The sequence below is a fragment of the Furipterus horrens genome, unplaced genomic scaffold (genome assembly GCF_987537825.1).
Source record: "Furipterus horrens unplaced genomic scaffold, mFurHor1.1.pri manual_scaffold_13, whole genome shotgun sequence".
Classification (NCBI taxonomy): domain Eukaryota; kingdom Metazoa; phylum Chordata; class Mammalia; order Chiroptera; family Furipteridae; genus Furipterus; species Furipterus horrens.
In genome coordinates, this window is record NW_028327183.1 from 36,226,019 (window position 1) to 36,252,061 (window position 26,043).

Sequence of the window (26,043 nt, forward strand, 5' to 3'; positions counted from 1 at the left end):
TGCAAATTAAAACCATAATGAGATATCACACCACACCTGTTAGAATGACTATCATCAATAAATCAACAAACAACAAGTATTGCCAAGATGTAGAGAAAGGAGAACCCTTTTGCACTGCTGGTAGGATTGCAGACTGGTGCAGCCACTGTGGAAAGCAATATGGAGATACAGTATTCCCTCACTTAACGCGGGTATTAGTTTTAGACCCCACCCCCGCGATAGGTGAAAATCCACGAAATAGGAACTTACATTTATTTTAGTATTTATATATATTTTAAGGCTTTATAAACCCTTCCTACACATTTATAAACCGTTCCTAGTCCCTTATTAACCTTTCCACACTTTTATAAACACTACTTATGTTCTTAAACATATTCTACACCCTTAAACCTACGTAACTTTAACAACATACGTATACAGTTCTGCAAAATCCCACGATATAGTGAAAAATCCGCAATAAACAATTAAATACGATATTTTTAAAAATCCCGCAATACAGTGAGGCCGCGATAAGTGAACCGCGATATAGAGGACTATTGTACCTCAAAAATTAAAAATGACAGTCAGCAAGGTGCAAGAAAAAAAAAAAGAATTAAAAATGAAAATACCTTATGAGCCAGTTTCAAAGAAACCCAGAACATTAATTCAAAAGAATATAACCCCTATGTTCATTGCAGCGTTATTTACAATCGCCAAGATCTGGAAGCAGCCCAAGTGTCCATCAGTAGATGAGTGGATAAAACAACTATGATACATATACACAATGGAATACTACTTCGCAGTAAAAAAAAAAAAAAAAAAAGAAGAAAAATTTACCCTTTGCAGCATGAATGGACCTGGACAACATTATGCTAAGTGAAATAAGTCAGTCAGAAAAAGACAAATACCATATGATTTTGTTACAGAAACAGGAGAGTCCAAAAATCCCCAGAGTTTGCGGCTGGGGGATGGCAAGAAGGAAGCAGCTTTCAGAATGCCTCCACATGCCTGAGGCTGATGGCCGGTGTCTTTCATTATGTAAAATGGCTTTAATGCATCCAAAGCCTCAGGTAGATGGGAGGAGTCTTGAACCAGGGGGCGGTATGGAAAACACACAGAGCCTACGTAGGGTTCTGCCAATGGTCAGAACTATTGGCAACACCCACTGCGTCAGAGGACGCAGTCAGCTGCGAACACTTTAGGGGGGGCACTATCTGGGGCTGTCTTCCTCGCTGGTGAGTGTTCGCAGAGGTGCTCTGGAGAAGGAGGGGAGATCCACGCAGTTTACAGAAAGAAGACAGTTTGCAAGAAGGCTGAGAATCCAGGTGGTCCTGCATTGAGAGCTGGAGGGCACCACAGCACAGAAAGGACCTCCCCAATCAGATTGAGTGATTGGCAGCTGCTGGTAAAGCTGGACTGTGCCTAGGAAGTAGGGAAACGGTGTTTCTGACCCCCCTAAAACTGGTTAGGTTTGGTAGAGGGGAGGCAAGGATATGTGTAACTGTTAAATAAACAATTTCTCTTTCCACTCAAACATAATATTCAGAGTTGTAATTTTTGGCGGCAGGCAATCGGACCCCTAACTAAAGAGCCCTTGGGTTTGTTTTCAATTGGAGCAGTCCAGGGGTTCTGTAACAATTTCACTCATACATGGAATCTAATGAGCAAACTGAATTAACAAGCAAAATACAGACAGACTCATAGAGAGCAAGCTGACAGCTCTGGGTTGGCGGTGGTTAGGAGGTGGGAGGATTGAGAAAAAGGACTCATGGACATAGACAACATTGTGGTAATTGCAAGGGTGGGTTATAAGGTGGATAAATGGTAATAGAAAAATATAATAAACATAATGTGTGCCAAATTTTTTTTTAAGTGGGGGAACAGCAATGGGTCCTCAGTGACATCACCATCATCATCATCATGATAGTCATTGAACAGTCAATTGAGTTCAAACTGTTCAAAGAGCTTATGCACATTATCTCGTTTAAATCCCACTACAACACTGAAACGTAGGTATTGTTATTGTCCCCAATTCATAAATGCAGAAACTGAAGCCAAAGAGATTGAGAGATTTGTCCAAGGTTATCCAGCCTATGAGTGGTGGAATCAGAATTCAAACCTTATTAGTCAGACTGCTCATTATAACTGCCTTCCAGTGTTTGAGATGCTGGATCACAATTTACCTGAACAAGTATATTTTTAAACCATGTGAGCCAAGATATTTCTTGTTTAGGAGGGAAAAATCTCCTTTGAGTTGGGTTTTCAGACACTCATAATCCAAAATGAGGTTTAGCTCTGAGTCCAGAGGAGGTAATCCAACAAACCTGGTGCTGGGGGAGGCGGGGCAGAGAAGGCTTTCCTGGGAGGCACATCTGAGGGGGGTGTGGTATTGAAGATAAGAAATAAGGGTGATTGAGGTAGCGAGCACACCAGGAATAAAACCCCAGAAGTGGAAGGGAGGTACTGCTGCAATGAGAACACTGCTCTCCTCTCTGGAAAAGTTTTAGCCTATGGATAAATTCCCTCCACTCGGCCTCAGCATCTCTCCCACTTGCCCCCTGCTATGCTTTAATCCCAGTCATCATCTGTTCCAGTTCCCAGCCCCAGCCTCAGCCTAAGTCTCCCCTGATCCACCCTCCACAGAACAACCAGAATGTTGTTTCCCACTGTTTAAAAACTTTAAATTGCTTAATCTATTTAGATAAATGTTTCAAATCTGCTTCTTCTCCAAGGAAACATCAAAGAACAGATTACACTTGTGCTGCAGGAAGGCCTGGAGTTCTGGGGGCCCTGGAATGGGAGGTTGTGGCAGCTGCCAAGGAGGATTTGGCAACAGCATCCGGGTCGAGGTCATGGCTGGGGCTGGGGCTGGGCTGCAACCATGGAGCTTGCAGAAGCAATGCTAAGGACTAGAAGTGGATCCCTGTCATCAAGCTGAGCCACCTGGTCAAGGACATGAAGATCAAATCCCTGAAGGAGATCTGCCTCTTCCCCCAGCCCATCAAGGAATCTGTGATCATTAACTTTCCTGGAGGCATCCTTCAAGAAGAAGGTTTTCAAGATTATGCCAATGCAAAAGCAGACCTGTGCTGGCCAGAGGACCAGGTTCAAGTGATCCAAGGAAGTAGCCACTGCCATCCATCAAGACCATCATCCTGGCCAAGCTCTTGATTGTACTTGTGCAGTGAGGTTATTGGGGGAACAAGATTGGCAAGCCCCACACTGTCACTTGCAAGGTGACTGGCTGCTGTGTCTATGTGCTGGTGTGCTTCATCTCTACCCCCAGGGGTGCTGGCATTGTCTCAGCCCCTACGCCCAAGAAGCTGGTGCTGATGGCTGGTATCAACCACTACATCTTGACCAGGGGTTGCACTGCCACCTTGGGCAACTTTGCCAAGGTCATCTTCAATGCTATCTCCCAGACCTACAGCTATCTCACCCCTGACCTCTGGAAAGAGGTCGTGTTCACCAAGTCTGCCTATTAGGAACTCACTGAACACCTTGCAAAGACCCACACCAGGATTTCTGAGCAGAGGACCCAGGCTCCAGCTGTGGCCATCACATAATTTTACACAAGAAAAATAGAGTAAATTAAGCCTGTTTTTAAAAAGCTTTCAAATTTACAGAGTGTACAGAAAAGTAGTCTAACAGATCCCTGTGTAATGTCCAGATTTAACAGATGTAAACATTTTCCTATATCTGCATCAGATCTTTTTAAAAATAAAATATTACAAATACAAATTAAGCCCCTGGCCCCTCTTCTCTGTTCCCTTCCTCTCTCTTTCCATTCCTGAACTCAGGTTGCTGGAAATCACTCCTATGTGTATTTTGCACTTTAATCAATATGTGTGGTTACACTCAATGATGCAGAGTTGTTTTGGGTGTATAAAGTGTGGGAAAGCTAGGGCAAACTGGAACAAACTTGCTTCTGCCCTTGATGGTATGAGCATCCACAGGAGAAGGTGACATCCTTCATCATGGTATTAAACACACACCTGGCTCAGGAGTTGAGGAAGTTGAAGGAAAATCCAGGAGAAGGTGGAATAATTATTGGCCTGGCTGTTGTCCTATGCAAAAATGATGAATCAGCAGCCAGCCACCCAGGCAACCTGTGTGATCTACAAAATGGCAGTTGCTTCACTTCTGACCTCCAAACCTTGCCCAACAATCTTTTGGTCCATCCTAGTTGGACACATACAGAGAGGGTAACTCCAGAATATAGTTCATTCAGTCTAGTCAAGCTGACATATGTCACAAAGCCACTACACAGAGACTGGGGGAGGTTAGTGAGAAGATGGTCACCTGGCCAGCTCTGCTCTCTCTTAGGTATCTTAGAAATGTGTCTAATAACCCCTGGGTGGCTTTTCCTCAGAGTTGCAGGAGTATGGCACCTTTGTTACAATTGATGACCAACAGTGAAACGTTACTACTAACTAAATTCATATATTAGGGCTCATTGTGTTGTACAGTTCTATGGCATTTTACAAATGTATAATGGGATGTATCCACCACTACAATATCATTAAAATGTTTCATTTCATCTGAAAATGTTTTACTTCACCTCTTCATCCCAACCTCCATCCCATCATGATTTCCCTGGCAACTACTGATCTTTCTTACTGATATCTATAGTTTTGCCTATACCAGAATGTCATATAATTGTAATCATACAGTACATCACCCATTCAGATTGTCTTTCAAAGTGGATGTATTATTTTGGATTCCCATCAGCCATTAATGAGAGTTCTGTTGTTCCACAGCCTCGATAGCATTTAGTGTTGCTGTTTTGGATTTCATACATTCTAATAGATATGTAGACATATCTCATCATTGTTTTAATCTGAAATTCCCTGATAACATATATTGATCAGCTTTTCATATGCTTCTTTGTTATCTGTATATCTTCTTTGGTGAGACATCTGTTTATAACTTTTGTCCATTTTTAATTGGACTATATATTATCTTATGATAGAGTGTGAAGAGTTCTTTGTATATTTTGGATCCAAGTTCATCATCATATATCCTTTTTTAAAAGATTTTCTTTATTTTCAGAGAGAGGGGAAGGGAGAAAGAAAAAGAGAAACATCAATGTGCGAGAGAAACATCAGTTGGTTGCCTCTTGCACACCCCCCACCAGGAACCTGACCCACAACCCAGGCATATGCCCTGACTGGGAATCAAACCAGTGACCTTTTGGTTCATTGGCTGGCGCTCAATCCATTGAGCCACGCCAGCCATGGCCACCATCAGATATGTTTTGCAAATATTTTATCCCAGCCTGTGACTTTTCTTTTAATTCTCTTAACAGTCAATAATTTTTAAAAGTCCCTTGAAAGGCTCATAGACCCCTGGCAGACATGCTGTCCAGTGATTTTTTTTTTTTTAATAGACAAATACTCCACAAGGAGAAGGGTGGAGATGTCTGAGAGAAATGACAGCTGTTAAGAAATTAGGCATCATGGAATAGCAGCTGCTCATCTTTCTTCCAGGAAGCCCACCTGGATTACATAAGCCCCTGGCACCCTCTTTTGCTTCTCTGCCCTTCTGAAGAATTTGAAGCTGGACTCAGCTTCTCCCCCAAATCTGCTATCTCAATGGTGATCCCATGGTCCCCTAGTCCCTGAGCCAGAGACTCAGGATATATCCCTTTGCTTCTCATAAGGATAGAGTCCCACATTGTTAACAGCACCTCCCCCAACACTTCCCTTTCTTTCATGTCCCCATTTCAGAGTCTGCTCTACCTAATCCCCAGCCCAGAGCCCTGGACCTCCTGCCACCAGTGCCCCCTCCTCTACAGCTAATCAACCCCATGCACTCAGTCTTCTCCTCTCTGCTCCGCTGTACCCTATTGTGGACCAACAATGTCCTTGCCCCCTACTCATTCTGCTCCACCCTCCTCCCCAGGGTCCCAGCTTTAGTGTCACCCTACCAACTCTCCCTGCCCTCCATTTGTTTTTTCAACAACCAGAGTCAGGCTCTGTACTGGACACTAAGGAAAAAGTGGTGACCTAGACAAGCATGTTGAATGAAAGATCCCTAAATGTTGCCATTTTCCAGGGCTCTATTTGAGGTGGAGTGGGTTCTCCAGAACTCCAGCCCTAGTATCTGTTATGGAGCATTAGCGAGCAAAGAGGACACGAGGCAATTTAGAAATAAATTTATGGCGTTTATTTACCTGGCCCGGGACGGGTCTTCCCACCTTCAGAAGCGGAAGATGGGAGAGCCGCCCCGCCTTACAGACTAAAAGGTTTTTAAAGGCAAAAGAGCTATACTCATGTCCTTGGGGTAGCCAGATAACAACAAAAAAACTACACAGGCGTGAGAAACTACATATATACACAATTTCTAATTTAGAAGGAGCTTCAGCTGATAAATACTTGGCACAAAACTATTCTCATGTCCTTGGCTACAGCTAGGGTCAGCTAGCAAAGGGGGGTGGGGTGGGGCTCAAGGTTGCTAGGATACGTGAGCAAAAAAAAAATAACCTGCCACTGGGGTAAAACGCAAAAAATGGCAAAGAGTAAAAAATGACCCATTACAGTATCCAGTGCTTTCTGGGCACCCCACAGACCTCTCACACTCCCTGTACTGCAAATCGACCCACCGCTGTTGCTTACTTCCTACCCTCCCTGCCTGGTGCTGCACCTATTCCCCCACTGAACTGTGAGCTCCATAGCGTGAAGACTGGGATGTCTCAGCCACCGCGTTATGGAATAGTTAAGGACAAATGACTGAAAGAAAGCGTGTCAGGGCCATACTAGGGTTATGCTATCTGCCCTCTATTCTTCACTCAGACCTGAGATACTCTGTTTCTGAAATCAAAGAGCAGTAAGTTTGGCATCCATCTCCTTGCTTGGTTCTCATTCTCCTGGAAGTAAAGTTCCGTTTTGTCAAGAAAATCAAGCGAGGCATCAGGGGCCTTCTGCCTCTTGGGGACCATCTGGTAGTGAGAGGAAGGACAAAGAAAGCCAGTGGGCCGCACAGTGTTTTCCACGCCCCTTCCACCTTCATTCGGTGGAACCCACCGTGGAGGAGCGAGAGCTGCAGGCCGCCTCCCAAGCATCCGAAGCCGCGCGGCCCCGGCCCTCCCGGCAGCGGACCGAGTCCCTGCGGCGCGCTGATGACGTCAGAGGCGGGCGCCGCTCCTGGAGAGGGCACGGGAGGCGGCGGCGGAGGGCCGGCTATGGAGTTCGTGCTGGAAGCGCGGGAGCTGGTCTGCTGGGCGGCGGGAGAGATGGAGGCGCCCGCGGCAGCCCGGGCCCCGGAGTCTGCGCTGCGCAGGTGAGGGTCGTTCGGGAATGCGGACTCCCCAGCCCGGAGAGAGTGCCCGCGGGAGTGAGAACCTCATCTGTCCCGGGGACGCGCCTCCCGCCTCCTCCGGGCAGTGAGAACAGCCTCCGGGGCGCGGCCCTCACCCCCTACTAGTGTATCCAGGGAGAGGACGCTGCATCCGAGTCAGGACGTTCCGGCAGTAACCCGCACCCCCACCCCCACCCCGTGAGGGCGCCCAGAGAGGGTCCTCCTGGAGTTAATGAAGCCTCTTCTCGTGTGTATATAGGGTCTCCTGCGTAAGGAAGGCCACCCTTGCAGCACCTCACCACTCACCACCCACCCCAGCCAGTGAGGGCCCCATCCCATTGGAGATAAATCTGTAAGACTAATAACTCACATGCTTTAATGACAGAGCACTTCCTGGCAGTATACCCCGCACCCCCGCCTCCGGAAGGAACTCTTCCCCCAGAGAGAGGAAGCACCCCACCAGGAAATAAGACTACCCCCATGCCCAGTGAGAATCCCACCTTCTCAGTGACCCACCCAGGAAGGGCTATCTTAGCCTCCAAAGCATGAACCCTCCCTCCCCTCAGGAAGTAAGAATTCCCTAGTGGCGACCTTCTTGCCCACCACCGCCCTGGGAATACAGATCGCCCACCCTGTGTGATGCCCCAAGCACCCTCTTAACGTGCTGTCTCCCACAGGCTGTGTCTGGGCCAGGGGGCTGACATCTGGGCCTACGTCTTACGGCATGTGCACAGCCAGAGGTGAGCTTGGCTGCATAAGGGAGGCTGTGGCAGTGGAGGGGACACAGGCAAGTCCCACAGTAACTCCTCTTCCTCCTGCCTCTCCAATGTAGGAATGTCAAGAAGATCCGGGGAAACCTTCTCTGGTAACTGGTCCCTTTCTGTTTTCCCTGGTCCTGTCCAGCCCTGTCCCCACCCGCAGCCTCACACCTTATGGAAGCCTCTGTCGTCCCCTAAGTCTGGTTTCATTTCCTCAGGTATGGCCACCAGTCCAGTCCAGAGGTGAGAAGCATGTGCTACAAGATTTTCTTTCATCCAAAAATAGGACTTATAGATCTTCAGCCTTCTTTGGGGTGATAATGGGGATACTGGATCACAAAACAGCCCTGATCCATGCATTCATAGGGTTTACAACCCAAGAGGAGATAGGATGAACTGGGGGGAAGAGGAGGACATAGATATGAGGCATCAAATCTGATGAAGGTAAATGGGAAAATAGACTAGTTTGGGAAAGATACTGAGGCCACTGTGGGACTCAGTACATGCAGGCAGCCCAGGTCACACCTAAGGAAATGCTTCCAAGGGACCTCGAGACTCTAGGTGAGGGGCTTATGAGGAGATAAGGACTGGGACAGAGATGCGGTGACATCAATGCAGAGACAGGAAAAAGGTTGGGAGGGTGTAATATAACTCCATGAGGCAGGAGGCTGGCCAGGAAAGTACCCTAGTGCTCCTCTAGGCCTAGAGATTTGGACACAGTAACTGCCTAGGAAAAACCCTGGCAGGTGAAGAGACTGGTGCTCCACAAAAGACAGGCCAGGCTGAACTACAGCCAGGCCATGCCTCTGACCCTATACCTGATCCTACCAGGCCTGTCGGAAGTCGGAGCTGGAAGCTGCTGTTGCCCGCCTACGGGCAGAGATCCAGGAGTTAGACCAGACTTTGGAGCTGATGGATCAGGAGACTGAAGCTCAGGGTGACTCATGGGGCCAGACAGATGGGCAGCAGAAAGGTTGTTGGGGCAGTACTCATGGCCACACCTGTTCCTCACACAGACATGGCCATGGAGCAGGCACTGCAGAGCATACGAGACACCCAGCGGCGTGCTCTCCTCCTCCGGGCCCAAGCTGGGGCCATGCAGAGACAGCAGCGTAGACTCCAACATCCCATGCAGTGGCTACAGAATCAGCTCAGACACCTGCAGGACATAGAGAGGTACGCCTCAGGTACCCAGAGACCAGCCATCAGCAGGCTGGGTGGAGAGACGTTTTCCTCAAAAACCTCAGTACTCTGCCCTGACCCCTTCTAGAGTTCTAGAGTTCTGAGCTCCACTCTAGGATTTAAAGTATATGAGACCAGGGAATTTTTGTCATCTCAGCTACCTGTATTTGTGCCTAGAATGGTAGCACCTATATATCTGGAATACCACAGTAAACAAGGGACAACCCTTCCCTCATGGAGCTTACACTGTGATACGGAGGAGACATGATAAACTAGAGAGCAAACAAACCCTGTAATTGCAGGTAGAGATAAGTGCTATGAAGAAATGGTGATAAGATGGAAGGGGAGAAGGAGATGCTCTTCTAGGTAGGGTGGTCAGAGAAGACCTCTCTGAGGAGGTAACGTGAGTTGGGGAAGGAAATTCCATGAAGAGAGACAGCAAGAGCAGAGGCCTGAGCTTGGCATATGAGAAGAACAGCCAGGAGAGCAGTTCAGCCAAGTTTCACAGGCAAAAGGGAGAGCATGAGGAGGTAAGGTTGGAGAGTTGGACATAGTACCACAGAGGCACTAGAATTCTCTTCTGAGCCTAAGTTCATGCCCTGGCTTAACCACTTATAGCTGTGTGAGTTTGGGCAAATTTTCTAAGATCTATAAAATGGAGATAATATTACCTATTTCATAAGGTAAATACAATAATTAAGTGAGTTAAATCACTTAACTAATAAAAGAGTTTCTATCACTCATGTTATTGTTACTCTCAGGGTGATAAGACACATCATATTGTTTATGAGGGTTTTGAGCAGAAATAGTGACATGATCATCTGAGGTTTTAACAGGATCATTTTAAGTACTGGACGGAGAACAGACTGCAGAGAGCGAGAGCATGGAGACCAGTGAGGAGGCTAATGGAATCATCTAGCCAGGAGATGACAGTGGCCTAATTTTGGAGGTGGCTCCTGAGATTCAGGCTCAGTGATCCCTGAGACATTGTTCTCCCAGCTCCTTCCTCCAGAGACCCTAGCCCCAACTGCATTTCTCTCTCCAGGAAGGCCAAAGTGGATATAACCTTTGGACCCTTGACATCGGCAACCCTGGACCTGGAGCCTGTAGTCCTGGTCAGAGTGCTGGGTCATGAGGGGAGGGATGGGTCTGGAATCAGGAGCACCCCTGGGTCACTTTAACGCCCCATCCTCTTCCCAGGGTGATGTCAGAACAGCCTGCACTCTCCGAACCCAGTTCCTGCTGAACCTCCTGATTCCACAGGCCAAAGGAGGCAGCGCCCTGTGAGTGTCACTCAGCCCACAGAAACCCTGCAAAGAACCTGGGCTTTGGGAAGAGTTACTTGTCTGTTAATTCCTCAGACAGTGAGCTGTGTCAGCCCCAGGGCCTGCCCTGACAGGGCTCCCGGGCTGGGAAGAGGTATAGACAAACCCATCACAGCCAGTGACAACCCAGGTGGTTAGGGCTATTTGGGGGGTGGCGAAGCCTGAGAGGCTCTGGGTACTGAGAGGAGACACTCTACCCAGCTAATGAAGCAAGGAGAATGGGCTTTCTGGTGAGGAGGCTTAGCAAAGGTAAAAGGTTGAGAGGGTGTTCCAAGCAAGCAGCACATATGAAAGGGCCCATGACCAGCAAGTTGGTACAAGAGGGGAAGTCAAGTCTTAGCAGGCATAGATGAACTTGGTTTCCTTTTCTGTAAACTGGGGACAGAGACAGCTCCTACTTTGTAGGGTGGCAGTGATACTTAGGGGAAGAATTGATTGTCTTGTAACATTCTCTACCCCCTCCCCCAATCCCACAGAACCCCTCAAGAAGACCACTTTGGGACTTCCTACCAACAGTGGCTTAGCTCCGTGGAGGTAAGGGGGGCGCTCTCAGGAAAGGCCATACCCACTGGCCCATGATCCAACCTCAGGGTACTAGGACCTGATTCTTTATCCCTGCCCCACCCTTGTGCAGTCCCAGCTTACACCCCTGACCCATCCTGCCCTGACTTCACCATTCCCCACACCAGACTCTGCTAACAAACCACCCTCCAGGCCACGTCTTGGCTGCCTTGGAACGCCTGGCTGCAGAACGAGAGGCAGAGATTCGGTCCCTGTGCAGTCCAGAAAGGCTCCAAGATATGGAGATAAGCAGGTGTGTAGTAGAGCACTTCCACAGTCAGGCAGGGCCAGTGGCTGGGTGAGCTGGGACAGGGCTAGAACTAGGGACAGTGATTTGCTGGTAGGGGCAGAACTGAAATCCAGGGACCAAACTCGGGTGGGTTGATGCTGACTACCCTCAAAGGTCCTAGCAAGAGGACAGGGCTCCTCCCTCAGCAGCTTCCCCTCACCCCCAGGTCCCAGATACCAGAGCAGTCAGACGCCAGCCAGGCCCTGCCTTCCGTGGTGCATCTCATCCAGGTGACGCCCAGACACTCTTCCCAGACTGTCCCCTTCCCATCCCAAGACTCACTTAATCCACTCACCCCCAGGGACAATGCCCACCCTGACTTTGTACCCTTGCACCAGGAGGGCTGGCAAGCTGTGGGTGCGCTGGTCACCCAACGGGGCCCCCTCCTGAAGGAGCATCAAATCCTGACCCGGCGCCTCCAGAGCTTGATGGAGGAGGTGCAGAGATGTACCCTGGGATCCAGCGAGAGGTGAGGGACTCCCTGGGCAGAGGCCTCTAGGTCATCTCTCTCCCTGGTGTCTCAGGGTATTGGACTTAGGCCCTTGTGGCTCTCGTACCTGCCGCCATGCTCTTCATGCATTTGTGGCTCCTTATGCATCCCTGCAGATCTTATCTCCCCTCCTCCACTGTGAGTCTTAGTCACCTTCCTCTCTATTGCTCTCTTCTGCCTGTTCCCTAGGCAAGCATTAGTGCTGGGGCTCCGAAACTGTGGGCTGTGGGCAGAGCTGAAAGCCCTGTATGCCCAGAGCCAGGAGCTGGAGGAGGCGGCTGGACAGCGGCAGCTTCTGCTGCAGGAGCTACAGGCCAAACAGCAACGGATCCTGCACTGGCGCCAGCTGGTGGTGAGAAGCAGCACTCCAAGAGAAATGGCACGGTCTGGTGGAGGGTCAGAGTGAGGCTGGGAGCCTTATGATTCAGAACTGGGCTTTTTGGTCGGGGGAGAGGCCTAGAATGAGTCTCCCAAGAGGAAGCATGCCTGTGGAAAGGGGAGGGCAGGGCCAGAGGCTGGGAGTTGGAAAGGAAAGCAGCTCGTCTTGGTGGCCTCCTGGTTGTACAGGGGAAGACACAGGAACAGGTCTGCCTGCTCATCAAGGGCAACTCAGCCAGCAAGATGCACCTGCGCCAGAGCCCAGGGGAGGTGAGTTGGGATTTGGAGTGAGGTCAGGGTAGGGCCAGGTCTCCTGGGGATGGGGATGGGTGACCTCAGGCTGCCCCTCATCCTTTTCCTTCCCCACAGGTGCTGGCTCTGGTTCAGCAAAAAGTGATCCCCACATCTGAGGCGGTGGCACCACAGAGCCAGGAACTGCTTAACTGTCTAGAGAAGGAAACCCAGCATCTGCCCCACCTTCTTCTGGGCACCCTGCTGCGGCACAGCCCTGGAGGGTGAGACTAGGGCCAACCCCTACATCCCCTCCCTTGGTTGACTGTCCCACTCCAAAAGAATAATCCCAAACCCCAGTGTTCCTAGGCTACCAGACCTCACCTTCAGGTAGGTCCTCAGCCCCATTCTGGAATCTTAGTCCTGGACCCACCTCCAAGTTCCTGGACCTCCCAAGCCTACCCCACAGCCCCCAGAGCCTCTTCAACCCAAGCCTCCCTCTCAGTGCACCCAACCTTGACTTTCCCCCCAGATTGCAGCCCCTGCCCACCATCCTGCCATCCATCCACCAGCTTCACCCTGCATCCTCCAGGGGCTCCAGCCTCATAGTGCTTAGCCACATGCTGGGGCTGCCCACAGGGAAGGTGAGTGCCTATCCCCTAGGACCTGTCTTCCCACCCCTACCCCCAGCTGAGTTGATTGTCCTTCTTCCTCTCTCCAGGCTCCAGAGCTGCTTCTCCTGAAGGCCACCTCTCTTCGCCAGGACCTTCTGTCCTTCCAGGACCAGTGGAGTCTCCAGGACTGGGATCTGCTCCACATGAAGACCAACCTACCAGCAGGACCACCCACTCAGGGTAGGCCTGCCCTGCTTTCATATCTAGCATCCCTGCCCATTCCCAGCACCATCAGTCTCTGGAACTAATCACAAACAACACCCATTGCTGACACAGAGCCTTCTGGGCACTGAGTGCTTCAAGCATGTTCACTACTTTCTTCTGCACAGCAGCCCTAGAGCGTTAGTGCTGCCATTCTCCCTTTTACAGGAGAGACACCTGGACACAGAGGCCTCAGTAGATGCCCAAGTAGCAGAGCTAGGGTTTGAATCCAGGCAGTCTTGACCCCTTATGGGTCTATGCCCCTAACCAGTAGGTGACACTGCCTATCTAACTGCCAAGTATTCATTTGTCACCGTCCAATAGTATACTTGAATAGTTAAAAGCTGGACTATAGAGTTAAACTACCTAGATTCTCTTCACAGCACTACCTCTTGTGTGATCCCCTGTGCCTCAGTTTCCTCCTACATGGAGTAAGCATAAGGATAGTACCTTAGAGTTGCTAAGAAGACAGATGATCCAAGCATGGGACTAAACAATGCAGAACATGCAATAAGCACTCTGTCTCCAGTGAGATTTCGATCATTTTGTCTGCTCTAGCAGTCTCTTCCAGTGCTTACCATGAGGGAAGGAAGGAATACTCGGTTTACAAATGAGGAAACAGAAACTCAGAAAAGTTGCTCGTTGCTAGATTCACCCAGCAAGCACTCACTGGGTACCTACCAGGTGTTGGCCCCAAGAGCCCAATGGGGAGACAGGCAAGAACAGTCCAGCCCCAGGAGTGTCCCCATGGTAGAACCAAAGAGCAAAGAATCAAAGGATAAATAGATAGAAGATATGAAATGATGATTTAGGGTACCATCAGCAAAGTAGGAATAGACCATTTCAGGCCTTCGAGTTTCAGGCTCTCCGCCTTTCCCCTATCTGATGGACAGGGAGTGATGTGCAGAATAGCCCAAGAGCCGGCACAGCTGCACCCCACCTCATGACCTTTGTGGACATGTCTAAATGGGACTTAGTTCCCTGTGTTCCAAAAGCAGTTTTGTTTTTCTGAGGCCTGGTTTCCTTCCCTCAATAAATGATCCTACCCTCCTCATCCAGGTGTTGAAGCTAGAAACCCAGGCATCATCCTTAATTCCTCCCAGGCCCCTAACCTCACCCTCCCTCCTTCAACCTATCAGCAAGCCTTGGGTCTCCCATCTCCAGAGTGTTCCAATCTGCCCTCACCCCACCAGCCTGTGGCTCAGATAATAGCACCTGACCACTGTCACAAGGCAAGGATGGGTTGGAGTCAGGACTCAGGCTGCACTTGCTCTAAGCTGGGCCTGTTTTGGGTCTGTGGAGAGGGACTAGACCTAGTCACAGTCCCCAGGGGAAAAGACTGCTGGAGTGAAGGGCCACAGCAGTCTGAGGAGGAAGCCTTGAGGTGAGGGATGCAGGGAAGGGCTACCAGAAGGAAAGATGGTGTCTCAAGTGGCCCCAGGGGATAGATAAGGTTTTGCTCAGGAATAGTGAGCAGCACCATATAATGCAAACCCTCAAGTACAATGCTGATGAGCTTGGGCTCTTTCTTGGGGTCACTGGGGAGCCTTGGAGGGTTCCAAATAAGAAAGGGAAAGGATCATGTTTAGGCTTCAGGAAGATCACTTTGGCTGCCATGTAGAGGATGGAGCAGAATGGGAGACTGAGGCCTGGAGCCTGGGAGGGAGGCTGGGAATTGGGGATGAGTGGGGAAGGGGAAGGACGCTGAGGGATAGGCCATGGGTCTGTCAGGGGGAGGTAGGCATCCAGGATGAGGTTGGGCAGGAAGGAGACAATAGGCTTGTCCCTGAGATGAGGACCTGGGAGGAGGGAAAGGTTTGGAAGAGATGCTGAGGTCAGGACTAGGTGAGTGCAGATTTACTTGGTAACCTACCAGCTAAAAGGCACCAGTGAACCAGAGGACACAAATGCTGCCTCCTGGGCTTCTAACCGGCAGAGTTGCTGCAGATGCGTGCGTCCCAGGAAAAGGAGCAGAAAGGGAATCTGGGGCAGGCTCTGAAGCAGCTGGAGAACCTGCTGAAACAAGCTCTGGAGCAACTCCCTGAACTGCAGGCTGTTGTGGTGGACTGGTGAGAGGAGGTTGTGGGGGGCTGGTGATGGGGGGTAGGGCTAAGCTGGGTGGAACAGGCCAAACTCAGGGCTGGGGGGAAGGAGGGGAAGGGGCTGGTGGCAGGCAGGCGTGGTGTGAGGAAGCCAGTGAGGGTCTAGAGGTCCAGGCCTTTCCTCTTGACATCGTGCCTTTCCCCAGGTGGGATCAGCCAGGCCAGGTCGCCCTCTCTGGGGAGCTCTGCCAAGGCCTGTCCCTGGCCCAGTGGCAGCTGCGCTGGGCCCAGGCCCAAGGCACCCTGCAGCAGCTGTGCAGATGAAGAGGGGACTCAAAACAGCAGTCAAGAGCTTCACATTTGTTCACCCTGACACAACTCCCCCAGTATGGAAGACAGCATTGCCTGGGTGTGTCACACACTGTCTCTACCCTCACCTGCCATCACAACTTGTTCTGTTGTTCCTCTCAACTGCCTTACCCCTGTCTTTTCATCCCACCAAAGCCAAGAGAATGCAGTGCTCTGGACCCCACCCAAGGTCCCCCTGAAACTTTCCTTATCACTTTAATCCTCAGCCTAAAGTAATTGAGCACATTCTGTAAACACTGAGGATCCAGCACTAAAAATGTACAGACGTCCCCACTTTTAGAAAGTTGTTCTAGAATAATGGAACATACCACTGACAAGTAAGCAAAATACCTATAACTGTCATGGAGAAAAGTAAAACAGGCTGTAGGAGGTGCAATTTTAAACAGAGGGCTACATAGCGAAGGTCACACTCAGTAAATGTGAGAGGCATGCAAGGGCCCTGCGAGCAAGTGTGCTAGCTAGTGTGCCAGCCAAGTAGGCAGTGCAGCTTGGCGGGGAGAGGGGGGCGGGAGTTGGAGATGAGACTGTCTTCTAGTTTTTATATAATTTCTTTTTATATGTTTAAATCTCTGAGCATTTGGAATTTATGCAGATAGGTCTATTTTACATGTATCTCAATAGCACTTATTAAAATAGAGCAGTAGTTGCCTCTGAAGGAATGGTAGGTGGCAGGGAGGAGACAAGGAAACTTTCTAAAGTTCTTACAGTTACCCTTGAACAATGCTAGAGTTAGGGGTACCAACCCCCTGGCACAATTGAAAATCCGCATACTTTTGACTCCCCAAAAACTTTACTAATAGCCTGCTCTTGACTGGAAGGAAGCCTTACTGATAACATAAAGTCAGTTAATACATTTTGTACATTTTATGATTTATATACTATATTTTTATAATAAAGTGTGCTAGGAAAAAATGTTATTAAGAAAATCATACAAAAGAGAAAATACACTTACAGTTCTGTATGTATTTATTGAAAAAAATCCACATATAAGTGGACCTCCACAATTCAGACCCGCATTGTTCAAGAGTCAGCTGCATATGATGAGAGCAGTAGGGTTACACAGGTGTGTAGATGCGTCAGAACTCATCGAGCTGTACTTTTTAGATCTGCATTTCACTGTGTGAATTATTCTTTGATTTATAAAGTAAAACTTTACCCACCTAAACTTTAAAAAGTAAAACTTGGGTTCATTTGGGATCCCACCTTTTCATACACTAAATTTCCACAAGTACTGGGGCTCTTTCTGGGTTCTCTCCAAGCCATTGTCTGACTTGTGTGTGCCATCCCCATAGTCTTTTAATTATACAGGCTTTGTATTACCTTTTATTTTTACTTTTTTAAAGATGTTTTTATTTATTAATTTTTAGAGAGGGGAATGGAATGAGAAAGAGGGAGAGAAACATTAATGTGGGAGAGAAACATCCATCAGTTGCTTCTCACATGTGCCCCAAGCAGTGACCTGGTCTATAACCCAAGCATGTGCCCTGACCAGGAGTCAAACTGGTGACCTTTTGCTTTCCAGGATGATGTCCAACCGAGCCACACCGGTCAGGGCTGTAGTATCTTTTAGTATCTGAAATGGCTGGTTGCCATCTTGTTATTGTTCAAGGTTTTCCTGTCTCTTGTTAATTTTTTCTCCCAGTGAAATGGGAGAAAAGTACAGACATGGATGGGGGGTTTATTGGGGTTGCAATAAGTTTGTAAATTAGGCAGACTTGACATCTTTGTGATCTTGAACCTGGCTTTCCACGTCCTCTCGGCCTCCAAAGTACCCTCACTCTCCCAATGCTCCTCTTATCCCTGACTAATCTTCCCTAGTCTTTATACATTTTCTTTCCTGTGTGCCCCCTCCTCCCTTTCTTTATCTCAGCTCCCAATCCCCACCTCCCTACTGAACATGGGGGTCCTTCCCCACTCCCTGCTTAATTTTCCTCCATAGTAGATCTTTTTTTTAATATATTACTTTATTGTTCAATCCGTTGTCTCAGTTTTTCCCGTTGCTCTCCCCTGCCCTGCACACCCCCACACCCACAGTCAATCTCCACCCTGTTGTCCATGTCCATGGGTCTCTTGTCCTCTGACATACTGTGTTTTACTTTGTCTTTCATTGGGTGAACTTTCTGAATATGATTCAAAACCCAGATGCAATAAAGGGAAATATTAACAAAAAATTTTGCATGGCAAAACAAAAATGGGCAAGGTAATAAAAATGACAAACTAGGAATAAATTTTGCAACTTATGCCCTAAAGAGGTGTGTGTGTGTGTGCGTGTGTGTGTGTGTAATATCAGATTTGAAAAGAAAAATTCCAAGTCCATGGGGAAATAGGCAAATATATAAATAGACTACTTTCAGAAAATATGCTCGTCAATCATAACAGAAAAGCAAATTGAAACCACACTTTGATACATTTTCAATCTTTCAGACTGGGAAAAGGAAATTCAAAATCATGATAGCTCACTGTGTTGGCAAGACTATGGGAAAACAGCACTCTACATCAGTGGACATACAACATGAAATGTCACCTATGGGACAATCTCCAGCAAAACTGCTCGCCATCCATAGGCAATAACTCCAGAGACAGTCCAGTGGAAAGGAAAAACAAATGTTTTTATTTAAAAATATGCACAGCAGGTTTCTTGATGAGCAACCCTTCCACCCCTGGCCCTGCACCACAGGAGTACACAAGCAGCTCGCAGGTGGCCACCATGGTGGCTTCCCACGTGCAAAGGGCATGTTGGCCCAAGCCTCCTCCCCACCTTCTTACCAGCCTAGTTCCTGCAGTGCTCCTGGTCAGGCCCAGAGCTCTCAGAGAGAGGGATGTGGGGCCTGTCCCTCCGCTATGCTCGGGCTGTACCTGAAAGTCCCGCACTGACATGGGCCGTGGACAGACAGCAGCCACCACAGCTTCCAGTCTAGATAAGAGGTGTGGGGCTTGCTGGCCAGCCATGTTCCCTGAGCCCACTGGTCCAAGCCTCATCCCTGCCTTTTTACCAACCTGCTGCACTTGGGCCAGGCAGGTCCTGGAACACTCAGGCATGGGTATGAGGAGTCCTGGCAAGGCCCACCAGCCAGGAGCCACAGATCCACCAGCCAGGCGATGGCGGAGCAAAAGCACACAGCATTTCCACACACTCTACTTTTAAAGACCACCCCCATAATGCCCTCTGCAGCAGAAGTAGATGGGAAGGGTATGTCCCACCCATCCAATCACCTCCCTAGCTCTTAGCACCAGGCCTACATACCTCTTTTTGCTGTGTAATGCACTCATCATCCTGGTTGACAGGGCGATGCACACATGCACTGTCCTCAGCACTTCACCCCTCTTCATTTCTGGGGGGTCCCCCCCCATTATAATTCCTCCATTTAACACTCTGGACACTTATAACCTTACAAGGGCTGGTGGACAAAGGTCTCATTCTGTACTGCCTGCTGGCCAACAGGTATAGTCCTATCTATTCCCTGGTTCAGAGGTCCCTAACAAAATGGGATTTGGAGTAGTGGGAAGTCTTCACGTGAAGGAGAAGGATCTTGCAAAGTCCAGGTCAGTTGGCTGTCCCTGGAAAACAGAATGCATGATGTTTAAAGGATGACAAGTTGGCATCTTTGTTATATTCTGGAGGCAACAAATTTGGCAAGAGGGTTAGAAGGCACAATCAGAACCGTAACAACTAATGTCACACCTCTGAAGCCCATTGCCTACTGTACTCAAATTAGGCTGATGGAAATATCCTGAGATTGCCCCTTTAACACTTAGGGACCCTTTCTGTCCAAACTATTAAGGCAGAAAAGGAAGGCAGTTTTAAAACAAAGCCAATAGGCCCCCACACACAATATTTCACCAACTTAACCATTTAGTCCCAGGAGGTGGCGATGCAGGTCAGATTTTCAAGTGGGGCCTATACCATTTCTGAGACTACAAGACTCGTTTGAGAACACGTTCAGTTGCAAGGCCTTTGCTGGAATGATATTAAGCAGTGGCAATTAGATGTCATCAGGTGAAACCAGTTCAACTCTCAAGTGGAAACAAACTTTGAAGACTGCTGCACTAGAGTCCAATATTCACAGCTGAGCATTGGGATTTACCTTAAAACCTGATTCTTCTCCCTAAGGTCATCCCAATTGTCCTCAAAAAGACTGCCAGTTTTAAATTTTGTCTTATCGTTTGCATAAAAACAAGAGCAGCAATTGAACTTACACAAGGAAACTTTAGATTGACCCTTAGCCAACCCTTCAAGGCACAGAAGCCGAGCCTCACACCTGCCATCTGGCTTTGCCCGCAGTACCTGTATTCAAGTCTTTAAGGCTCCCATTGTGTCTTAAGTTTCCTCCTTGCCATTTTTCAAGAAAACAACCTTCATTCCTTCCCTGGAAAGAATGCCATGAACCACATGACCAGACCATTTCTCCAGTGGGCTTTCATTAGCTTCCAAAGTCAATCTTAGTTCCCAAGGCTTTCTAGTAACAATCAGAGCCCAGACATGACTCCTTCAGGCATGACATTCCAGTCAAAGTCTTCGTTATTAAAACCATAATTTGAAACCAGCCTATTGGTTTCATGCAGAGGAAATTTTATGTCATTACTCACTCATTAAGAATGCCAAATTCTAACTGGGTCAGGTAGAAAAATACAAAGATAAAAGGAAAATCCTTGCCCTTCCAATATCCACCAAGATTGCATTTCCATGCCTTATAGCTTTCATTATTTTACTTCCGAACCTAATGTGAAGTTTTAGCCCTTAGGAACTTCAATTTCTTTTAAAAATAGAAACAAAACAAAAACCTAAAGCAAAGGCAGAGTTCCAAAAAAAGGTGAGAGAGGACTAAAACTAGCATTAGTATCTTATCTCCCACCAACCAGTCACACAAACTGGTCATACAGACAACCTTTCCCAGGTCCCAAATGGCACAAAGCCCCAATGGTAGAAACGGTCTCTTGCCTCGGCCAACTCTAACCGGCACCAGACAACCTTGTAGGTCCAAATGACATGAAGCCCCAAACAGCAGAGATATATTCTTACGTCAGCCAGATTCTACCCAGCAACAGTGGCACAAAGCTCCACTGGTAGAGCCATTCTCTCTCCTACCGGTGTGTCCACTGCTCTCCCAGCAGAGACATGGCCTCTCACCCCAGCTGCTATGCCCATGAGCATCAAATGACCTTTCCTAGGTCCCAATGGCAGAGACATGACCTCTCACCTTAGCCAGACCCTAATCAGCAACAATGGCACAAGGCCCCAGTGGTAGAGACAAAGGATCCCTGGTATACACAAAACAGCAAAATTCCCCAAGTCCCTAAAAGACCAGAAAGCAAGAGACAAAACAAAACCTATAGCAAAGAATAACTGAACCCAAGCTCTAAGGTTTCCTTTCTTTAAAAAAAAAGACTTGTATACCCTTCTATGGCCTCTACAAGCTTCGCAAACCTTTTTTTAGTTTTCTACATGCCTGACAACTTTCTACACACTTTCTGAAACCTTCATAAACCTTCTTCATAGACCTTAGAACTCACTTTCAATCCTTGTCCTTTTTAACGATGGAAAGGACCACACTCAAACTCAGTATCTGGCAACTAAAAGTTCTCAAATCCTCAAACACATTCCCCTACATAAACTTACTTTAATTTTTTTTGGCCACACAAACATTTAAATTTCTTTACAATTTGAAAATAATATAGAAATATAGGAACAACCAATAAATGTGAGACAATATGCTCCCTTTTCTTAGGTTCAAGTAAGGAAGTGGATGAATTGGAAATACTGTTAAGAGACTAACAAATATACTAATATATAAAAACTTACACATAAAAACTTCGAAAATCCCTAAGCAGTCTTTAACTTCTTGAAACACAGGCTTTTTGGTACCATTCCTTGGTAATACAGCCTGGAGTATTGCTCGTGAAATGTCTCACTCCAGACTGCTTCCACACCACTCTTCCCATAGGCACATGTTGTGTTTGCAATGGCCTGGGCAATCTGATCCTTGACGATCACAGCATGCCCAGATGACAAGCAGCGAACCCCATGAGAAGAGGCTACTGAAGGCTCTTGTAATGTTGAGAAATCCTGTGATGTGGAGTTGGTGGAGGATTTCATTTGAGGAATCTTAATGCCCTTCTTCCCGCTCCTCTACTTCCTGCTCAAATCTCCAGTTATCTTTCTGAATGTAATGCTTAAGTTCAGTAGTTAAGGCTTCCAATTCTCCTAGCATCTGATCTGATTCACTTGGGGCTGCCTCTGCACTGAAGTTGAGTAACTTGTCAGACAGTAAGCACTAACATATCTCAGGCCTCCATAGGAATCCCAAGTTCTTCCCAGGGAGAGTTGCTAACAGTGATGTCATGTACTTGAACCAGACTTGTAAGGGTTGATATAGGCCCAGTAGTGTCCAGCATTTGCTTACCCTTCATGATCAAGAACTATGTGCAAGCAATAAGGCACTTTACTAAGGAGAGGATCACAGTACATGTGCTTAATAGTCTGAGTAGTGCTTGCAATACAATTCTGTAAATCGTATATATCTTGTTCAGGCTCACTCCTCTGCCTCTGAAGACAGATCTTAACAAAGTTATCTCCTCATCTGTGACTGTTCAAGGAGCTGGGTGTGCAGGCATTTCCATAGAAGACTAGGAAGATGCAAGGGGTTTATTCATTGTTGTTGACTTGTACAGACAACCTTCAGAGAAGATACTTTCAACATCCTGAAAAGGGCTTTCTTTACTTACTACTGAAAAAAGTGGTACTGTCGTGCTTGTGTCACTTTGAGATGTCAGCATGTCCAGGAGCGGAATCCAAGCTGGGTCAAAGTCGTACTTCACATATCTTTTCAGTGTTTGCTGTAGGGCTTTTACTTCCCCCTTCAACTTCCGAATACACTCTCTCTTACGTCAAACAAGCTCTTGTTTCTGTACATACCTATCCATATAAATGATCTGAGGAAATTCTAGCTTATTGTAAAATTTTTCTGGCTGACCAAGGAATTTAATGAACTCAAATCAAAAGTCAACACTGGAGGTAGTTTTGTAAACCAACACTCCTTTCATACTTTGCTGAGTGATCAGAAGGAAGCAGCTCAATGTCAGCCTCCACCATGGCCCCTTCCAAACATTCATCTAATTTGCAATTTACCTGAAAGATATACTGGCTGAAGGCCTTATTGTTACAAAAGGGTTTTCCTTCACAAACCGTTTCAGTAAGGAAACTAGTACAGAATAGTTGCATCATTGGATTTTCCAGTTTGTTCCTGGTATTGCTGTTATCATTAACAGCTAGCTGGAACACGTTCCTCTAGCCAATCTAGGAGCTTGTGTGTGAATTCACTCACCTCTTGCTGCTGTTTCTCAGTTGATTGGAATGCTCCCTTCAAGAGATCCAGGGCTGCTTAGCTGAGCCGTCAATGCATTTGCAATTTGATCCCAACAGAGCAAACAAATATTGAAGCTCTTGCATAAACATGATATTTCTCTTTTCCGTGTGACTAGAATAATTTTCAGATACATTCTGTGGCATACTGTAGCTAAGGACAAGTCTTTGAAGCTCAGGTAATTGAAAGAGAGGCTGACTAATGGCACTAAACCAACACATATTGCCCACATTTTTCAGCCCAATTGGCCAACCATCAACTTGCCTCCAGTCATTGGGATTGGGGTTTTCTCTCCAGACTTCATAGCATTTTCTCTTTGAGCATTTAGTTTCTGCAGAGGTTGCCTCAGGCACTCTATTAAGATTTCTTCCACCAGCCTGGACTTTGAGGGACTTCCAAGACTCAAAGTAATGGCAGCTTGAAGATCATCCTTGTTTTCATGAGTACTAATACTTTTTGTTGGCGGCACTCCCCTTTACTTAAGGTGATCCTGTACCTACAGTGTCTTAACTGGGCTCTTTAACTCTATTATTAGTGCAAAGACTGACTGCCAGAGTGATGTCACCATTACTGGCCTTTTGAGCTTCATGAAGAAAGGTCCTGAATGCCCGTAATTTCTCTCAGCTGACTTAACAGTGTTTGGCAGCTTGAGTTGTGGTGATCTGCTGCTCCAGCTGCATCATCCTGCTGGAGCTCTGCAGCCATGGTGGAGAGCCCCAAGCCCAGCCCTACAAGGAGGTCAGGGAAGAGGCCTTCCTGCTACCAATCTTGTATCATCTGGGATCAGGACATTGTTGAGACTTTCCTTTTTCTTATTATCAGGGAGGGGTTTTGAGGCCACTACCCTTCTCTGCACCATCAAGCGGTTCCTGCCCCTGGTGAAAACTTATTATGAAATGAGATAAATGCCTTAACATAAGTATCTCATCCCATTTGCCTAACTATTGGCAATATAGGTTCAATTGCATGATGGTACAGTGACTTAGGGAATCATTTAGGGGCTATTTTTCCCCACAGTCTAAAATATACATACACCATACACTGTTGCATGTAGGCAAAAGTCACAAGCCCTCTGCCAGGGGGCCTGCAAGCGGGCCCCCCTACCCAGGTATCCTGTGACCTCAGCTTGCAAGAATTGCAAGTGAGTCTTGCCGACGCCAGCAGCTGCACGTGGCTCCTGGTGGCTAAGTCACAGAAAGCCAGGGAACAAAGAGGGCTGAAGACCTAAGCCTCCTTCCCACAGTGGTAACATCGAATGGTGCAGACCCTTGGACCCTTACCTGCACACAATTCTTGGGGGCCGGTTTACAAGTCTCTAAGAACAAAGAAGCTTGAAAATTAGTGTTTCCTCTCTCATAGCAACTATATCGGATGTGGAACAGACCCGAGGACCTTTTGTGATTTACCGCTTTGCTCTGTAGCCCTATAGGTTAATGTTTATCTCTCTTAGTGGAATCATGTAAGCCTTTCAGTTCTGTAGCTCTATAGGTTAATGTTTATTCCTTTTAGTGGAAAGAATGTTTGTTACCATGTAAGTAAGCCTTTTTAGTTTCTATTTAGTTTTACTTTTTAAAAAATCTTTTCTGCAACCCAATAAAAGGAATGGTAGGGCTGTGAACAATTGCTGGTAACCAGAGAGAGTTACAGCCCTCCGTTCGTTGCTGGCCACTCATCCTGCTTGCTGGACTTAATCTCAGCATCTCTTTCCACAAATATTCATGCAACAGTTGCAGTAAAAAACAAACAAACAAACAAACAAACAGAAAAAAAGAGCATCAATTCCTCTAAAATCTGACCCAATGGGCTTTTTCCAAGAGTTGAAGCATAACAGCTCCTGATGGTCTGGATGTACAAACTCAGAAATATGAACACAACAAAACCCCAGGCAAACTGAGAACATAAAAACACAATAGCATCGACTCCATTATTCTAAACTAGTGCTCAGAAGTGAGTTTTCTGCCAATCAATCTCACAAACAGTGATCCTCATCCAGACTCCAATTTGCAGCCCTAAAACTCACATGGTCCTTCCTCCTTCCCAGACCCATATGCTTTCCACCTGCCAAGCACTGTTTAAGCTGTCAATGCCTCTAGTGGACATGCAGAGAAATTCCCAGCAACTGAGAAGCCCCACAGTTACACTCCTTGGCAGGGGTCAACCTGCCACAGGTGGCTCAGGCACCACTATTGTAAGCAAATAAGTGAGGTCCTACCACTCACCACCCATAGGCGATAACTCTAGAGACAGAGTCCAGTGGAAAGGAAAAATAAATTTTTTTATTTAAAAACATGTACAGCAGATTTCTTGATGGCTCCCCGCCCCCACCAAAGGAGCATGCAGGCAGCTGGTGAGTGGCCCCTGCGGTGGCTTCCTGAGCACAAGGGTCACAGGGCTTGCTGCCTGGCTGTGCTGCCTCCCAGCACCTGTTCACCCAAGCCTCCTTCCCCGCTTCTTACCAGTCTAGTGCTCGCAAGGCTCCTAGTCAGGCCCAGAATGCTCAGGAAGGGACGTAGGCCTGTCACCCATCTGCACGGGAGCCATACCCAAAAGACTCGCACTGGCGTGGGCTGAGGGCAAACAGCAACACCTGCGGCTTCTTATTTGGGGAAGGGGCGCAGGGCTTGCCAGCCAGCCACACTCCCTGAGTCCGCAGGCCCGAGCCTCCCCTCTACCCTCTTACCAGAACCTGCTGCGCTCCCAGCTAGCCAGATCCTGGAGAGGTTGGGAAGGAGCATGGGGAATGAAGTGTTGAATATGGTCGGGGACGCTAAGATAATTCCAGCAAGCAGGATGAATGGCCAGTACGCACGGAGGATTGTGGCTCGCTCAGACCATCAGTGAAAGAGCAAGAGGTCACACCGTCCTTTTATTAGGATTTCAAAAGTTACTAGAACAGGGGGTGTG

The 26,043-nt window shown here is 47.7% G+C and overlaps 1 protein-coding gene and 2 pseudogenes across 1 annotated transcript; 2 read left to right on the forward strand and 1 right to left on the reverse strand.

The window, feature by feature from the left end:
* Positions 1-2,716: 2,716 nt before the first annotated feature.
* Positions 2,717-3,641, forward strand: LOC149994517 (small ribosomal subunit protein uS5 pseudogene; annotated as a pseudogene).
* A 3,462-nt stretch (positions 3,642-7,103) lies between these two features.
* HAUS5 (HAUS augmin like complex subunit 5) lies at positions 7,104-15,977 on the forward strand. The gene is made up of 19 exons (XM_090260002.1): positions 7,104-7,260; positions 7,956-8,018; positions 8,111-8,143; positions 8,255-8,279; positions 8,868-8,973; positions 9,053-9,212; positions 10,264-10,333; positions 10,419-10,501; positions 11,020-11,077; positions 11,233-11,390; positions 11,560-11,623; positions 11,732-11,862; positions 12,073-12,235; positions 12,451-12,531; positions 12,631-12,776; positions 13,025-13,136; positions 13,214-13,346; positions 15,304-15,436; positions 15,616-15,977. The coding sequence occupies exons 1-19, from the start codon at positions 7,163-7,165 to the stop codon at positions 15,731-15,733; spliced, it is 1,935 nt and encodes a 644-aa protein (XP_090116128.1). The 5' UTR covers positions 7,104-7,162; the 3' UTR covers positions 15,734-15,977.
* Positions 15,978-19,288: 3,311 nt separating this feature from the next.
* Positions 19,289-23,844, reverse strand: LOC149994519 (ubiquitin carboxyl-terminal hydrolase 28-like; annotated as a pseudogene).
* Between the last annotated feature and the right edge of the window lie 2,199 nt (positions 23,845-26,043).

What these genes read in the sequence shown, in the direction of transcription:
- HAUS5 (XM_090260002.1), top strand. Translation starts at nt 7,163, where the DNA reads ATGGAGTTCGTGCTGGAAGCGCGGGAGCTGGTCTGCTGGGCGGCGGGA. An exon ending in CCGTGGTGCATCTCATCCAG is followed by an intron (nt 11,624 to 11,731) that starts GTGACGCCCAGA and finishes CCCTTGCACCAG; the next exon opens with GAGGGCTGGCAAGCTGTGGG. An exon ending in CTGCGGCACAGCCCTGGAGG is followed by an intron (nt 12,777 to 13,024) that starts GTGAGACTAGGG and finishes CTTTCCCCCCAG; the next exon opens with ATTGCAGCCCCTGCCCACCA.